This window comes from Patella vulgata, chromosome 6, assembly GCF_932274485.2.
Source record: "Patella vulgata chromosome 6, xgPatVulg1.2, whole genome shotgun sequence".
Classification (NCBI taxonomy): Eukaryota; Metazoa; Mollusca; class Gastropoda; family Patellidae; genus Patella; species Patella vulgata.
In genome coordinates, this window is record NC_065884.2 from 32,417,139 (window position 1) to 32,436,474 (window position 19,336).

The 19,336-nt window shown below is 38.4% G+C and overlaps 1 protein-coding gene across 1 annotated transcript in view; it reads left to right on the forward strand.

The window, feature by feature from the left end:
• Window positions 1–19,336, forward strand: part of LOC126825384 (endothelin-converting enzyme homolog) — a 134,216-nt gene that overhangs the window by 61,145 nt on the left and 53,735 nt on the right. Inside the window, exon 6 of the mRNA XM_050554997.2 lies at window positions 16,195–16,417. Within this exon, the coding sequence (XP_050410954.1) occupies window positions 16,195–16,417 (223 nt within the window). The remainder of the gene's footprint in view (window positions 1–16,194; window positions 16,418–19,336) is intronic.

Below are 19,336 nucleotides of genomic sequence, written 5' to 3' on the forward strand. Positions count from 1 at the left end.
TGTGACCGAACGTTACATTCCCGTTTCTCTTACATCTGATCTCTGAAGTTATACTGCCGAGGTTATATGCTGCAAGCGAAAATTACTGCTAAACTGCCAACCAGATTATGAAGTTTTACTCCCTTGGCATTATTTTCCTTTAAACTGAACTTAAGATCATGTGCATAGATTGATCTTTAGTGTGATATGAGAGTCCGTTTATAGGGAATTGTAATACCTAAATTATGCCTGTGGCTCTGATTGGCTTAGAGATTACATAGTGCAGCAGAAAATGCATAAAAACAGGGACAAACAAGGGGTTGCCATGCAAGATATGGCCACATTTTGCACGAGATGCACAGAGAATAGGGAAAAATCAATAGGGCTAATCATCTCATTGATTGTCCCAATGCTTCACATCGAATTTGAATAAAAGAAAAAAGTTGAAAACTGATTCAAGATTTACTATTATAATTTAGTACACATTATATAATACACGTGCTGACAAAAATCAGTTTTAAAAATATAGTTCTCATTGGTCATGGCTTTTGTATAGTTTTAGGGAACTAGCCCAAATTGGGGAAATGAACAGTGATAAAAATATACATTGCTTAATATGTTGATTACTTAATATTCTCCAGTCTACTGTGTATTAACAAAATAACTCACAGTGAATAAACCTCATGTTGTAAGATACAGTGTTTCAATAGTGTTCATTAAAAACACAAATATAAATTTGTTTGTTCTGCAATACAAGTGTGTTTTCTAAATAATTCAATGTGAATTAACAACCCAGTCTATATTAATACTGTAAAAAAAACAACACAACAAACTTGTGTTGAATGTCAAATCAACACACATTTATGTTATATTTTAGAAAATAACACAAGCGTGTGTTGAAACTTGTGTGGGAAATCAGCACCATCACTTGTCTCAAAATTTAAACAAATTTGTGATGTCGCATGGTATAACTTGTGTTGTTTCCATACATAAAGCGGTGGACACACTAGCCGAATGATTCGGCCGAATATATCAAACCTGTTTGATTTGGGCGAATCGTTCGGCCGAATCAATCGGCGTCGAAATTCGCCTAGTGTGTCCACTGTCATTCGGCCGAATGATTCGCCCGAATCAAACAGGTTTGATATATTCGGGCGAATTATATTCGCCTGGTGTGTCCGCTTCGCCAAAGCATTCGGCCGAATAAAGAATTCATTAGCCAATCACCACTCATCGAGAAGTCACGTGATAGATTGAAGACATAGACGCCGCCATGTTTAATCATGTGACGTGAAAGGTGATGCAATCGGCAGGTTGAATCGGGCGAAGCATTCGGCTAGTGTGTCCACCCATTCGGCCGAATAAAATTCGGCGCCGATTGATTCGGCCGAAGGATTCGGCTAATGTGTCCACTGCTTAAACTTGGACTGTATTTCCCCATTCTATATCCAGTATAGCTACCCCTCCCTGGCCCCTATGCTGTACCCTTTAATTTGTTGTGGTTGACCTACAATGTTTTATAAATAACATAGCAAGATATTATAAAATTATTATTTGTTCATTAAATTAACACACACACACAATAGTAGTTATAGTACGTACAAGATACTTCCATACGGAGTTTAAATTGAGTGTAGGGTCATCTAGTTTTCTAGAAATTACCGAATTGTCCTTCTCACGCATTCCCTTTAAGAAAAGAATAACACAGAGAACGCCAAAAAAAAGTCAAGCAATATTCATTTGAGAAGATTATGAATTAAAACGGACCACATTCCTCCGTACATAAAAGATCACTAATGGTTAAGATACAAGCAAAATAATTATAGATTGATAAAATAAATAAAGCATAAAAAGTACAGAAAATGGAGAAAAATAAAAATATGTACCAAATATTGGTGAGTAAGACCATTTCATATTACAAAGGCATTGACATTTGAGAGTTTCATCAATTGTTAAAAAATAAAGGTTAATTTCATCATCCAATAATACATCAGGGCATTTTACTAGCTCAATATACTTTACTCTAGGTCAGCGCTTGATTTTTTACAATTATCGACAGTTACTATGAATTATTAATTAATTTCTTGATAATGCCTCTTTAATTTCCAAGTTTTCAGGCCAAATTCTTAGTGTTTAGGGTTACACTGCAGTGTAAAACAATATCTAGAGGGGCGTGATATACGACATTTTAAAACCCCAGCAATTAAAGAAAGCAATGGCGGCAGGTAACTTTTGAGTTACCACAATCAGAGTTTTATTTTCAGATTTATAAAAGAATTTAATGTTTACTAAATACCTCTCCAGGGTATAAAAGGGGTGATTATAAGTAGACTTATAGACAAACTGAGTCTCGATTTGGTTTTTGCTTGGCATACCAAGTATTTTAGTAACGCAGCATTATTGTCTACTCCTCTTTCAAATTGCTATGGAATCTTTTACATGCATCACTAGTTTGCACACTGAAACAAATGACCAATTTGATGTCAGTCTCACAAGCATATTAAGAATCTAGAACCACACCAAGCAATTATCTAAACAGCTATGCCAAGTTTACATCTGTTTCTGCTGATAACACACCCGCTTCTTTACAAGCAAAATAAACTAATAGCAAGTGCATATATTCCATAGAATGCATGACACTCGGACCAAAACAGAAGACTACTCGGAGCAAGACAGAAAACAGCTCGGACCAAAATAGAAGAACGCTCGGACCAATGTTTTTGAAATAATAAAGTGTTGTTTTAATAAAATGATAATTGTGTTTGTTTTAAAACAATTGTTTTCTTTGTAGGCTACTTACTCGTGTTATTATCTCATCATGATTTAAAAAAGTATTTATTCAGAATTCTTATATACAATCATAGAGGGAATAATATGAATAAGTTGGATACAGTAACAAGCAACTTAATGCTTATATAAAACTGCTTCCAGAATGGAGTGACACGAATATAAATTTAATGATCAGCTGGTAATGTAATACAATGGGAATGATTATCAATATTAGGATTTTAGTTAACAATGAGATGACAGAGGTATATAAATAAAAAGAAAAATAGTCAAAGGAAAAGAGAGAAAATCGGAAAAGTAACGGGTGCCCGAGTACAGATTTGGATAATAAAGTTGAGGACGCGATGCAAAAAAAAAAAAAACAAAAAAAAAACGCACCAACCTACTATAGTTTAATGGTACTGGTATACACATATCTCACATTTGACTGGATTACAGAGGCTAGGTCAGGGAAGTTTGTATGTACTCAGACAGTGAGTAAACGTTGTTCACAATATAAAATTTGAAGGGTAATTAAAAAGTGGCTCGTAGAGAATGATCGATTAAAATTTTTATTTCGGAGAATTGAAGCGTTTAGTCAAAGTAATATATTTGTGAACGACTGAGAGTAAACAGATATTTCTATTTTTAGAAAGACTGTCATTTCCAAATAAAAGTGAATTAATGTTCTTGTAATGGTAGTCCAATGTATCGATAGTGGATCTGCGTTGTTCTAAGAAGAGGCTACAATGAAAGAAGAAGTGTTCGCTAGATTCGCATTTGTTTCCGCACAGACAGGATGGGTCGTCAGATATATGCATAAGGTATTTATGATAATTTAAGTCGGATTTCGAATTACGTAATTTGGAGAGAATAATCTGGAGAGTCCTGTCGCCAAAGTTGAAGAGATCGTTGTGTTTAGGTTTACCGTATGCTTGTCTAATTTTAAATTTGAATGAAGAGATCGAGTCAGAAGTTTTGATGCTTTCGTCTAGACGATTCCACTCCAGTACTGACGATGGAAAAAACGAATTTTTATAAAGGTTGGATTTATAGATAATACTCATTAGATTGTTGGAGTTTCTGAGTTGATATGGTTGGCTTGACGCTATAGTTGGAGGTACTAAATCCAATAGAAACGACGGTGTTTGTATATTGATAATTTTGAAGAATAAAACCATTTTATGTTCGTAACGTCTTTGTTATGCGAAGTACCGCGAGGAAGGCCTGTAATGGTTCGAATGGCGTCTAAATGTAGAAATTCCAGCTGGTCACTTTTTTCTTTTGTGCAGTTATTCCACACGCAATCAGCGTAGTCGAAAAGTGGTAGGATAAAAGATTTGAAGATGATTTCAAGGGTTTTACGTTTAAGTCGATATTTTAATGAACGGAAGCAGTTAGTGGTTTTACTAATTTTAGTTATCATATGGTTAATGTGGGTATCCCAAGTACAGAAGTTATTGAAATATACGCCAAGGTGTTTATGGGTGTTAACATCAGTAAGAAGGACATTGTTGAAATTTAAGTTGAGAGAGGTGGGGGAAAGTTTTCTAGAGAAGGTAAGGCTGGTAGTTTTGGAAGGATTGAAAGTTACTTTCCATTTTAATGACCATTTGAAAATCGTTTCGAGGTCCGCGTTTAATTTATTTTGAGTAGAGATTTGGTTATCAATTATTACGAATAAAGAGGTGTCGTCAGCAAACAGGCGTATATTAGATGAAATATTATTTGTTAAATCATTTATATATAGGAGAAATAAAAGTGGACCAATTATCGAGCCTTGCGGAACACCGGCAGAAACATTTCTTGAGAATGATTTTTGACCATTAAGGACGACACATTGTTCGCGATCTTGTAGATAACTGGTAATTAATTTGTGAGTGTCATGGCGGATACCATAGTTATTTAGTTTGTGTAATAAGCCACGATGCCAAACTCTATCAAAAGCTTTACTAATATCGAAGAAGACAGATTTTACTTCGTGTCCCTCATCGAGAGCCTTACAAATATAGTTGTACATTTCCAGAAGTTGGTAAGTAGCAGAATTTTTAGCCAGAAATCCTGATTGATGGGGGGTAATGATCTTTTGACGGATGATGAAATTATAAATATGATTATAAATGATTCTTTCAAAGACTTTACCTAGAGAACTAAGGAGAGAAATTGGTCTGTAGTTTGTGCAGTCGTGGGCACATCCTTTCTTAAAGATGGGAACAACATTGGCAAATTTCCAGCAATCTGGAAAGATGCAACGATCAACTAGTATGGTAAAGAGGCGGCTGAGTGGAGTTGCTAGGGATTTATGGAGTAATTTTAAAACAAAGTTGTTTACATTGTCATGACCACATGATTTTTTAGGAGTTAAAGAGAAGAGAATATCTTCGACTAGTTGGGGGGTTATTTTAAGGGGAGGAATTTCTATGTTAGAGAAAGGTAAGTCGGGAAGGTTGTCTTGGTCGGTGTCTAGAGTTTCCTGTGAGACAAAAAAATCATTAAGGGCGTTAGCTTTGTCACTGTTTTCAAAGAATAATTTATCATTATATTTAAGAGGTGGAATTTCCGGGCCTGAGCAGCCTTTCTTTAGAGAGATTTGTTTAACCAAAGACCACCATCGAGATTCACTAAAGTCGTTATTATTAATTTTAGAGTCTATTTTTGAATAGTGAGAAGATTTAGATTTTCGTATTTCGGAAATGACAACGTTTCGAGACTTTCTAAAATTTTGCCAGTCGAGCTGTACATTAGTCTTTTTCGCTTTTTTTATGGAGTCTATTTCGTTTACGAATAAGAAGTCTGATTTTTCCATTCATCCATTTAGGGTCATTTGGTCTGATTGTAACGATTTTATTTGGTATGAAAAGCCTAAGTTCAGAAAAAATTGATTTGGATATATTATCGGCAAGTGTATGAGGATCGTGGTATTGTTGGAAAAGATCGTCCCAGTTATAACTAGAAAAATGAGTTATAAGATCAGTGGCATTTAGTTTCGAATAAGACCAAACAGTCCTAGAAAAAAATTCAATATTAACAAAACGCTTGAGCTGACAAATTGAGTGTCTGGTCTCTCTCCTTATAGTCCGATCCTTGATGTAAATTCGTCGGCTTTTCGGGTAGAAATCGTGGAACAAGCTTTATTTTGTAGGTTTTGATGTTTAATGATAAAAAACAATGTTGACGTTTTTTCTGAGTAGGCTTGGGACGCCATTATTTTAAAGGTAGTCATTTTGCGATGATATTCCAACTTATATTTTGTTTTCAACTTATTTATAATGTTATCAACATATCAATAATTGAGATTTGACACTGTATTAGTATTTACAGGGGTCATGACTATATTTCAGATTTTGTTTCCATCACTTCATGAAGATATTTCCAAGATGGCGGCCTCTTTTGGTGGTAAAATGGGACGATGGGACGATTTTGATTAAGTAGTAGTGTTTGGTGTCGCAGATTCCATTTCTGTCATTTGTAACCTTGCAAAATGATCACATGTTCACATATTTCCAAGATGGTGGTCATTTTTAGCGGGAAAAATGGGACGATGTGCAGATTTTGATTAAGTAGTAGTGTTTGGTGTCAATATATATAAATATATGTTTAAGGGGGCGCAGGTTCCATTTCTAACATTTACAACCATGTAAAATGATCTCATGTTCACATATTTAGAATATTTCCAGCATTGCTACGGGTGATGTGTTGATTTTGATTAAGTGGTCGTCAATATATATGTTTTCGGGGAAGCAAAAGCCTATTCTCCTGGCATGGAAGCAAAGACAGCGTAACGGCAGCGTGAGGCTTGCGTAAATAAGCGTGGCTAAAATAGGTGAGCATGTGATCATTTTACACTGGCAGAAATGGAATCTGTGCCCATGAAAACATATATATTGACACCAAAGACGACTACTTAATCAATACCAGAACGTCGTCCAATTATCCCGCAAAAAATGGCCGCCATCTTGGAAATATCTTCATGAAGTGGTGGAATAAAATCTGAAATATAGTCACGACCCTTGTCAATATTATATTTAAGGTGAAAATAAAAAAAATAAGTTGAAATATTATCGCAAAATGGCTACCCTCAAATAATGGCCTTCTATATTATGAAGACCTTCTAAGAAAAAATGTCAACATTAATGTTTTGTCATCAAACAGCAAAACCGTATTCCACGATTTCTACCCGAAAAGTCAACTCATGGCAATTATGTAACAAACCCAATCGGGCTATTAGCCTGAATATTATATGGCGTGTTAATATGTATTTGTTATGCGTATTTACTACTGCATCCTTAACCGATCTGCGATATGGATAAATATCCGGATTATACAAACTCTGTCCATCGAATTACTCAAAGTAAAATAAATTGTGGTACCGTCAACATTATGGCCTCTTGTTTGAACAGTGTCATCCGCACGCTTGTGTGTCAAAATTGCTGCTGGGACTTGTATTTGCAATTAAAATCAAAGATCAAAATTAAAAAAAAAAGAAGTCTTATATATCAACATTTAATATTAGCATTTGGTCATTAAATGATATCCCTGAAACATCGTAGTCAAATGTTAACAAGATCTTTTCAGTGTAAACAAGAGGTTGAGTTTTGATGCGCACCAAAATCGAACCCATTCAAGATTTTTTGATCCTAAACATATTTGTTATCTTTCATCTGAATCAGATAAATCTGAATCAGATAAAAATTGTAGCCTCTAGCGGGTCCACAAAATTATGAAATATTTCACATTTTGCGTAAACGACAGGGGCATAACTCCAGAATAGGAGGTCCGATACGCACCAAACGTGACCTCCTACAGGGACCGTTGATATATAACATACATTTAAAGTTTTATTTACACTATTTATGTAAAGGGGGTAGGCCATTTTGACGGGGGCTTGGCCATTTTTGTCTTAATAATTAGTAATTGCCCCACCAATCCTCGGACGTTCAGCAATTCGTCGTGGCAAGCTCCTAATCAACCGTCCAATCACGGTTTGGGGCAATCTGACCCACCCATCTTGCAGTGCCACGGCCATTTGTTGTCGACGAACACGTATCCCGATCATGTCCCAGACATGCTCTATTGGGGAAAGGTCAGGACTCGTGGCTTGCCAAGGCATATGGACACGAGCGCGGTGGGCACGGGCATTATCATCTTGAAAGATGAAACGTCGAACTGCACGTTGGGCCAAGAGCAGAACTATCGGTGTCAGGATGTGGTCACGGTAGTACACACCAGTGACCCTCCCTTGAACAATATGCAAGTCCGTTCTGCCAGTCATGGTGATTCCTCCCCACACCATAACAGACCCACGCCCGAATCTGTCATGCTGTCTGATGTTAACGTTAGCATGACGCTCATTTACACGCCTCCAAACGCGAGCACGCCTAACCGTGAAATCCAGAGTAAATCTGGACTCCTCTGAGAACATTACACGCGCCCATCGACGATTACCCCAATTCCTACGCTGCCTACACCATTGACGCCTGTTTGCCATGTGCTAGTGAGTTTGCCACGCGGTCGCCGCGCATGCAAATGGGCTGTATGTAGCCGATTTCTAATCGTTTGGGGTGTAACTCGAATTCCTGTATCTTGGTACAAGTTTACAGAAAGCTGATTGGCCGTTTGTCCTCGATTTCGCAGGACCTGTGTACGAATGTATCAATCCTGGGATTGTGCAGTGGCTCTAGGGTGACCTAAACGAAGTCTATCATCAGCATTGTGTGTTTGGTGGTACTGGTTCCACAGTCTGCTGATCACAGACTGTAACACATTAAGCATGTTGGCTACTGCTCGCTGTTTAGAGCCCATTCGAAGCATGTCAATAGCACGTAGACGTTCGTCATGTTGAAGACGTCTCATTGCAAATTAAACGTAACACACTAAAGCAAAGATACGCTTTAACAGTAAATCTTATGGAAGAACCGATAGGAAAACAAACATGGATAGGATAAACCAGCACGCGGCAGTTTTCATCAACCCTTCCTTGAAGTGTAAAATTTGACAATGAACCCCTCCCACGTGTATGGCGCTATCGCATGTCGCAGGTGCAGCTCAGTGTTTCTGTTGGGGCGATAAGTTCTTCATCTGTGCCATGGTCCAAGAAGTTGCGAACTGGTGCTGGCCAAAATAGAACTCCCCCAAGATCTTTTGATCATTAACATATATCTATAGTTTCATCTAAATCGGACCAACCATTGTGAGATCTAGAGGGTCTATAGACTTTGTGCATGATTCACATTTTGCATAAAGGGCAAAGGCCACAATCCCAGAATTGCGAACTGATGCAGACGAAAATCGAACTCCTCCAAGATCTTTTGATCGCTAACTATTATCGCAAACTCCGTCTGAATTGGACCAAAAATTATTGCCTTTGTTGTGGGTCCATTGCCGTCTATGAGTTCTCGTTGATTTAAATGATGATTTTCTTAGAGCTTTGCAAAAACATTACTTTTTAATCCCGCTGCACATCTCAAAATATGTGTGCAACATTTGAGATGTTCACCAATTGTTAAAAAATGAAGGTTGATTTCATCATCCAATAATACATCAGGGCATTTTACTAGCTCAATATACTTTACTCTAGGTCAGCGCTTGATTTTTTATAATTATCGACATTTACTATGAATTATTAATTAATTTCTTGATAATGCCTCGTTAATTTCCAAGTTTCCAGGCCAAATTCTTAGTGTTTAGGATTACACTGCAGTCTATATAGTAAAACAATATCTAGAGGGGCATGGTATTCGACATTTTAAAACACCAGCAATTAAAGAAAGCAATGGCGGCAGATAACTTTTGAATTTCCACAATCAGAGTTTTATTTTCAGATTTATAAAAGAATTTCGTGGCTTTATATTGAGAATAAAAGGTTGATTTCTTTCTTTGGTAACAATGTTTACTAAATACCTCTCCAGGGTATAAAAGGGGTGATTATAAGTAGACAAACTGAGTCTCGATTTGGTTTTTGCTTGGCATACCAGGGACAGGTGCGTGTCTTAATCAGTTATGGACACAGGGGTTATTTATATGGCAGAATATAAGTAAAATACCGTGTCTATGGAAGGAAATTAAAAGAGCATGATTTTACACAAGATATCATTTTGAGACTAACATGTATGGCTACATGTGATTGTAAGGGAAAGAATTTTAATAAGGCAGCCTTATTGTCTAGTCCTCTTTCAAATTGCTATGGAATCTTTTACATGCATCACCAGTTTGCACACTGAAACAAATGACCAATTTGATGTCAGCCTCACAGGCATATTAAGAATCTAGAACCACACCAAGCAATTATCTAAACAGCTATGCCAAGTTTACATCTGTTTCTGCTGATTACACACCCACTTCTTTACAAGCAAAATAAACTAATAGCAAGTGCATATATTCCATAGAATGCATGACACTCGGACCAAAACAGAAGACTACTCGGAGCAAGACAGAAAACAGCTCGGACCAAGATAGAAGACCGCTCGGACAAATGTTTTTGAAATAATAAAGTGTTGTTTTAATAAAATGATAATTGTGTTTGTTTTAAAACACTTGTTTTCTTTGTAGGCTACTTACTCGTGTTATTATCTCATCATGAAGCCTAGAAAAAAGCTCAATATTAACAAAACGCTTGAGCTGACAAGACGAGTGTCTGGTCTCTCTCATATATTCTTTAAATGGCATTTAGTAATTGGAACATAATCAAATAACACACTATTTATGGATAACAATTACTGTGGTTTATTTCACTGCGACGTTTCAACAAGATTTCACAAGTCATCTTGTTGAAACGTCGCAGTGAAATAAACCACAGTAATTGTTATCCATAAATAGTGTGTTATTTGGTCTGGTCTCTCTCCTTATAGTCCGATCCTTGATGTAAATTCGTCGGCTTTTCGGGTGGAAATTGTGGAACAAGATTTTGTAGGTTTTGATGTTTAATGACAAAAAAACAATGTTGACGTTTTTTCTGAGTAGGTTTGGGACGCCATTATTTTAAGGGTAGCCATTTTGCGATGATATTCCAACTTATATTTTGTTTTCAACTTATTTTTAATGTTATCAACATATCAATAATTATGATTTGGCACTGTATTAGTATTTACAGGGGTCATGACTATATTTCAGATTTTGTTTCCATCACTTCATGAAGATATTTCCAAGATGGCGGCCTCTTTTGGTGGTAAAATGGGACGATGGGACGATTTTGATTAAGTAGTAGTGTTTGGTGTCGCAGATTCCATTTCTGTCATTTGTAACCTTGCAAAATGATCACATGTTCACATATTTCCAAGATGGTGGTCATTTTTAGCGGGAAAAATGGGACGATGTGCAGATTTTGATTAAGTAGTAGTGTTTGGTGTCAATATATATAAATATATGTTTACGGGGGCGCAGGTTCCATTTCTAACATTTACAACCATGTAAAATGATCTCATGTTCACATATTTAGAATATTTCCAGCATTGCTACGGGTGATGTGTTGATTTTGATTAAGTGGTCGTCAATATATATGTTTTCGGGGAAGGAAAAGCCTATTCTCCTGGCATGGAAGCAAAGACGGCGTAACGGCAGCGTCGGGCTTGCGTAAATAAGCGTGGCTAAAATAGGTGAGCATGTGATCATTTTACACTGGCAGAAATGGAATCTGTGCCCATGAAAACATATATATTGACACCAAAGACTACTTAATCAATACCAGAACGACGTCCAATGATCCCGCAAAAAATGGCCGCCATCTTGGAAATATCTTCATGAAGTGGTGGGAAAAAATCTGAAATATAGTCACGACCCCTGCCAATATTATATTTAAAGTGAAAATAAAAAAAATATGTTGAAATATTATCGCAAAATGGCTACACTCAAATAATGGCATTCTATACTATGAAGACCTTCTAAGAAAAAATGTCAACATTAATGTTTTGTCATCAAACAGCAAAACCGTATTCCACGATTTCTACCCGAAAAGCCAACTCATGGCAATTATGTAACAAACCCAATCGGGCTATTATTAGTCTGAGTATTATATGGCGTGTTAATGTGTATTAGTTATGCGTATTTACTACTGCATCCTTAACCGATCTGCGATATGGATAAATATTTGGATTACAAACTCTGTCCATCGAATTACTCAAAGTAAAATACTTTGTTGTACCGTCAACATTATGGCCTCTTGTTTGAACAGTATCATCCGAATCACGCTTGTGTGTCAAAATTGCTGCTGAGACTTGTATTCCCAATTAAAATCAAAGATCAAAATTTTTAAAAAGTCTTGTGAGCTTTTATATATCAACATTTAATATTAGCATTTGGTCATTAAATGATTACCCTGAAACATCGTAGTCAAATGTTAACAAGATCTTTTCAGTGTAAACAAGAGGTTGAGTTTTGATGCGCACCAAAATCGAACCCTTTCAAGATTTTTTGATCCTAAACATATTTGTTATCTTTCATCTGAATCAGATAAAAATTGTAGCCTCTAGCGGGGCCAAAAAATTATGAAATATTTCACATTTTGCGTAAAAGGCAGGGGGCATAACTCCAGAATAGGAGGTCCGATACGCACCAAACGTGACCTCCTACAGGGACCGTTGATATATAACATACATTTAAAGTTTTATTTACACTATTTACGTAAAGGGGATAGGCCATTTTGACGGGGGGTTGGTCATTTTTGTCTTAATAATTAGTAATTGCCCCACCAATCCTCGGACATTCAGCAATTCATCTTGGCAAGCCCCTAATCAACCGTCCAATCGCGGTTTGGGGTAATCTGACCCACCCCTCTTGCAGTGCCACGGCCAATTGTTGTCGACGAACACATCTCCCGATCATGTCCCAGACATGCTCTATTGGGGAAAGGCAGGACTCGTGACTGGCCAAGGCATATGGACACGAGTGCGGTGGGCACGGGCATTATCATCTTGAAAGATGAAACGTCGAACTGCACGTTGAGGACTCGTGGCTGGCCAAGGCATATGGACACGAACGCGGTGGGCAATGGCATTATCATCTTGAAAGATGAAACGTCGAACTGCACGTTGAGCCAAGGATGTGGTCACGGTAGTACACACCAGTGACCCTCCCTTGAACAATATGCAAGTCCGTTCTGCCAGTCATGGTGATTCCTCTCCACACCATAACAAACCCACGCCCGAATCTGTCATGCTGTCTGACGTTAACGTTAGCATGACGCTCATTTACACGCCTCCAAACGCGAGCACGCCTAACCGTGAACATTAAATCTGGACTCCTCTGAGAACATTACACGCGCCCATCGACGATTACCCCAATTCCTACGCTGCCTACACCATTGACGCCTGTTTGCCATGTGCTGATGAGTTAATGGAAGCACAACACGCGGTCGTCGCGTATGCAAATGGGCTGTGTGTAGCCGATTTCTAATCCTTTGGGGTGTAACTCGAATTCCTGTATCACGGTACAAGTTTACAGAAAGCTGATTGGCCGTTTATCCTCGATTTCGCAGGACCTGTGTGCGAATGTATCGATCCTGGGATTGTGTAGTGGCTCTAGGGCGACCTAAACGAGGTCTATCATCAGCATTGTGTGTTTGTTGGTACCGGTTCCACAGTCTGCTGATCACAGACTGTAACACATTAAGCATGTTGGCTACTGCTGCACGCTGTTGAAGACGTCTCATTGCAAATTAAACGTAACACACTAAAGCAAAGATACGCTTTAACAATAAATATTATCGAAGAACCGATAGGAAAACAAACATGATGGATAGGATAAACCAGCACGCCTCAGTTTTTATCAACCCTTCCTTGAAGTGTCAAATTTGAAAATTAACCTCTCCCACGCGTATGGCACTATTGCATGTCGCAGGTGTAGCTAAGTGTTTCTGTTGGGGCGATAAGTTCTTCATCTGTGCCATGGCCCAAGAAGTTGCGAACTGGTGCTGGCCAAAATAGATCTACCCCAAGATCTTTTGATCCTTAATATATATCTATAGTTTCATCTAAATCGGACCAACCATGGTGAGATCTAGAGGGTCCATAGACTTTGTGCATGATTCACATGTTGCGTAAAGGCCAAAGGCCAGAATTGCGGTCTGATGCAGACGAAAATCGAACTCCTCCAAGATCTTTTGATCGGTAACTATTATCGCAAGCTCCGTCTGAATCGGACCAAAAATTATGGCCTTTGTTGTGGGTCCATTGCCGTCAAATAATGAGTTCTCGTTGATTTAAATGATGATTTTCTTAGAGCTTTGCAAAAACATTACTTTTTAATTCCGCTGCACATCTTATCTCAAAATATGTGTGCAACGAGAACTCATTTCCCTCCAATCTTGTCTCATAAATTCACAGCTCGGGTGGCGACCCACCCACCCTTCAGCCACCAGACTAGTATAGTGCAGCTGCTGTTTTATCGTCTGGTAGAGCCGTTTGACATCCCACCACTAGCGTCATAATATTCAGATTAGATGAATTTGGAGAAATGTTTTTTGACAATGGTTTTCCAAGATTTGTATTTGCTGATTTGTATTTGGTAATTTGTTGTTTGAGATTTGATTTTCGTTGTACGTTTCTGATGAAATTTAAATGTAATTTTTTGATTTTTTAAAAGAAATTTTATCATTATATTGAAATACAATTAAATTAAACAAAGATGCAATTTACAGATCTGATATGACAAATGTCTGATTTGTAAAACAAATATTGATGTTAAGATACAAATGTTAATTTTAATATATAAATGTCGAAATACGACAAAAAAGGAAGAAATAAGAATTAAGGACTATGAATTAAGAACTAAGAATTAAGAAAACTGGATAAATAGCTGTTTGGTCTTCCATGACTTCTTAGGTTATAGCCCCATACCATTTACGTTTAATTGTGAAATATGTATGATGGCAGTGGATCCACAACAAAGGCCATAATTTTTGGTCCGATTCAGACGGAGCTTTACGCAAAATGTGAATCATGCACAAAGTCTATGGACACTCTAGAGTTCACAATGTTGGTCCGTTTTAGATGTTAAGAATCAAACGATCTTGGGGGAGTTCTATTTTGTCCAGCACCAGTTCGCAACTTCTTGGGCCATGGCACTTGCCTTTTGCGCAAAATGTGAATTGTATATATACTCTCCAAAAAAAGTAGGCCGTCGTAGAGCCACTACACAATTCCAGGATTGATACATTCGTACACAGGTCCTGCGAAATCGAGGACAAACGGCCAATCAGCTTTCTGTAAACTTATACAAAGTTACAGGAATTCGTGTTACACCCCAAACGATTAGAAATCGGCTACATGCAGCCCATTTGCATGCGCGCCGACCACGTGTTGTGCCTCCATTAACTCGCCAGCACATGGCAAACAGGCATCAATGGTGTAGACAACGTAGAAATTGGGGTAATCGTCGATGGGCGCGTGTAATGTTCTCAGATGAGTCCTGATATGAGCGTCATGCTAACGTTAACGTCAGACAGCATGACAGATTCGGGCGTGGGTCTGTTATGGTGTGGGGAGGAATCACCATGACTGGCAGAACGGACTTGCATACTGTTCAACGAAGGGTCACTGGGTGTGTACTACCGTGACCACATCCTGGCACCGATAGTTCTGCCCTTTGCTCAACGTGCAGGTCGACGTTTCATCTTTCAAGATGATAATGCCCGTGTCCACCGCGCTCGTGTCGTGAATGACTACCTCCAGTTTCACCAAATTGTCAATATGCCTTGGCCAGCCATGAATCCTGACCTTTCCCCTATCGAGCATATTGGGACATGATCGGGAGACGTGTTCGTCGACGTCAACGTCAACCGACAACACTGCAAGAATTGGCCGTGGCACTGCAAGAGGAGTGGGTCAGATTGCCCCAAATCGTGATTGGACGGTTTATTAGGAGCATGCCACGACGAATTGCTGAATGTCTGAGGATTGGTGGAGCAATTAATTACTCATTATTAAGACAAAAATCAAAAACGTCCATTTTCACTTTTGACAGTGTATCTCTTTGCGAGTAAAATGGGGCCGTCAGATAAGCCACCAATATGAACTGTTTATGTTCATGTGTTGGCAATTGGCCTGTTATTAACATACACTGGTTACCTCTAATAAAACAGCAGTGCATTTCCGCAGTTTTGTATTGTTTCTGAATTTCCCCTACTTTTTTGAAGAGTATATTTCACCAACTATAAATCCTTGAAAATATATTGATTTATTGTTAACTACATGTATTTATCTTTTTTAATAAACACGGCGTTTCTTTTTATTTATAATACAACACTCGCATTAAAATGCGTTGTCAGTTTTCCACAAACACCAGGTTAGTATGTTGTGGTGTTCATCTATATAAACACCTACTTTTCCTCAAACTATCACCTGTGCACGTGCTAAAACAACACATTACAGGTTGATCAGTTACTTGAACAACCGTGCCAAAACAACGGGTCCAGTAAGTAAATAAATGTACTGTTGTATAAGGCCATATTCCTTCCAGGGTATTACACAATTACATGGTATGGAGACTCTTAGAACGATACGCCCCAGAGTTATCTTGGGAATATGTCCATGCCAACAGAGAGTATTATGTTGATGTATTTGGTGTTGAACAGTTCTCGGGAAAATGGAATTATTGTTTTGGTTACGTTAACAGAATGATGCCAGAGGCAATGGGTTCTTTATTTGTTCGCGATCATTTTCCAACGGAGAACAAACAGAAGGTATTCGTCTCTTTTAACTGCTTTTTAATACTAACCATTAACTAATTTGGCTCTCTATAATCACAAATACACTTAAACACGAACATGGTCTTCTCGAAGACGTTAGTTACCCTAGTTCAGAAGCTAGCAAAGATGTGATTAACATCTCGAGTACAAAAGGTTTGAGGCCTGGCATTATTAGATATGGGATCGGGACGCCCCCACCCCAGCCAAAAAAACAAAAAAATGCAACTCTTAAGTAATGATTTTGGTATTATAGTACATCTCGAGTACATCCATGAAAGCTATGTCAAAATGTTCCTTAGAATTTCCCAATGATAATATGAATCCTTCCGGGTGGTGTATTTAGGGATTAACCCACTTTGTCTCTCATAGGTCACTATTGGTCGACCACGCCTACTCTACTTTAAATGTATATCTCAGTGTAAGCACAAAATGTGTATCAAACTGTTCCTTGGGACCCCCTGGGGCAACATGAATACTTCCAGGTGGTCAATTTTAGGGCTTAACCCACTTCTTAGTCAATGTCATCATTGGTCTTCACCTTTAATGCATATTTCAGTACACACATGTACCTTCAATGCATATCCAAGTTTTGACCCCCTAGAGCAATGTTAGTTTTGGTAAGACCCGTCCAATGTGCATGCATGCACATGGTCGAGTACATGCAACATATGAATCTGTCCGAGATTTGGGGTATTAACCCCCGCCTGAGGAGGTCATAGGTTACCATTGGTTGCATCGTATCGGTTGTTTTGGTTAAACGAATTTACATTTTGTCAAGCCTTCTTTTATGTTGACTCGACCCATCCCACCTCCCATCAACATGTAAAATACACGCTCTGCGTATAGGCGCTACCGTGTTCTGTGGGCGAAATACCCGAAACAAAGGAGCTGTATTCGATCCCCAATTACAGAATTACAAAATGGCGAAGGAGCAAGGCTGTTGACATGTGGCAGGAATTGTACGCCAATGTACAGTATACAAAGAAAATCCATTAAATATGACACATGTTCAGACTTATTGATCCTCTAAATTGAGAAGCCAGAAGGACTTGTATTTATACAATGTCTTCAAATAGTCATTTTGACACCAGTCATGACTATGTACACATTGGACGGAACCGACTCAAAGTGATCTTTGACCTACTCAGAAGGTGTTAATCCCCGAAATTGACAACTCAGACGGATCCATAATGGCACAGGGGGTCCTAACAGTTTGGCACCCACTCTGTGCTTGTACATAATATACTCTGGCAAGTATATTATGAAACATTTGTCTGCGATATCACCCAAGGTGGAAGCGGACAGAAAACCCCACGAACGAACGATGTACAGCGCAGTGTACGCTTACGGCTGGCCCCCGGATCCATTCACTTGATTTTATATTTGTTGTTTATTTCTTGCCATTTCTATATTTTGTCTTATCCGTAGGTTTGTCTTGTCGGTTTTGTTTTCCGTGTAGAGCGGCCCACCTGCACTTACTATTAGATATGCATTCGAGGTATCTACTCAGATATGCATTAAAGATGGATTGGGCGTGACAGACCATTTCTGACCCTTGACCTACTCTGAAGTTGGTTAATCGCCAAAATTGACCACCCGGATGCATTCATATTGACACAGAGGGTCCCAAGGACCCTTGACCTACTCTGATTTTGGTTAATCGCCAAAATTGACCACCCAGGTGCATTCATATTGACACAGAGGGTCTCAAGGAAGTTTGACGTCAATTTTGTGCTCTCTACTGGAGATGTACTCTAAATTGGATTGGGCATGTCCGACCAATGGTGACCTTTAACCTACCCAAAAGCAGGTTAATTCCCAAACTTAACAAGGCGGTCCCAAGGAACAGTTTGATATCCACATTGTGGTTGTAGTTAAATAGGCTACTGAGATATACGTTAATAGTGGAGAGGGCTTGACCGATCAATGGGGAACGTTGACCGACTCAGACGTGAGTAAACTCCCTAAATGGGCCACTCAGTAGTATTCTTGTTGCCCCAGAGGGTCCCAAGGAACAGTTCGATGCCCATGTACTGAGATATACATTTAAGATAGCGTAGGCGTGGCCGAGCAATAGTGACCTTTGACCTATTCAGAAGGGGTTAATTTCCATTTAAGTTAGGGTGTGCGTGACAGACCAATAGTGAGTGACCCTTGACCTACTCAGAAGTAGGTTAATCCTCAAAATGGACGACTCAGAAGGGCTCATATTATCACTCGGAATCCTAAGGAACATTTTGTCATAGCTTTCATGAGTGTAATGAATTTGGGCGATGATTTGAACAATGCTCCCTGGTAGTGTCCCCAAACCTTTTGTACTCGTGATGTTAATTTAATCTTTGCTAGCTTCTGGACTACCGGCATTTCATCAAATGTTCATTTAATAAGATCTACAAATATTAATTTTGTGGATAAATTGCACATAAACGGGATTAATCAAGGCACCGACTATGCTAATAACACAATCTGATTAATACACATCCTATTTCGTTTCGTTTTTTAGAGTTAAAAAATTTCGTTTTATTTATCCGTACTACACTAGGACATGGAAGAGTTGTTATATAAGATTAATCAACGCCAACGCTGATTGATTAATCAATGTCTGACGTCATAGGGTCAAAAGCCGCTCGTACGACCCCTGACGCGACGTTTCAGTAAAACTGGTCAGATATTCATGTAGTGTAGGCCATCGAAAGCATAAAAAAGCGAAACGGAAAACAGATCTGTATTTTAATCAGATTGCTAATAACATAATATAGGAATATGAAGGGACTTTGCGTCAAATATAGCTTCCGGTCGAATCACGTTAGTAAATAAAAGTCGATAAAAATTTAGATATCAATCCCATGTTTGATGCCAGCTATGATCATCTGAAATGCGCAATTTTAATATTTCTTAGTTTTTATACGCCCA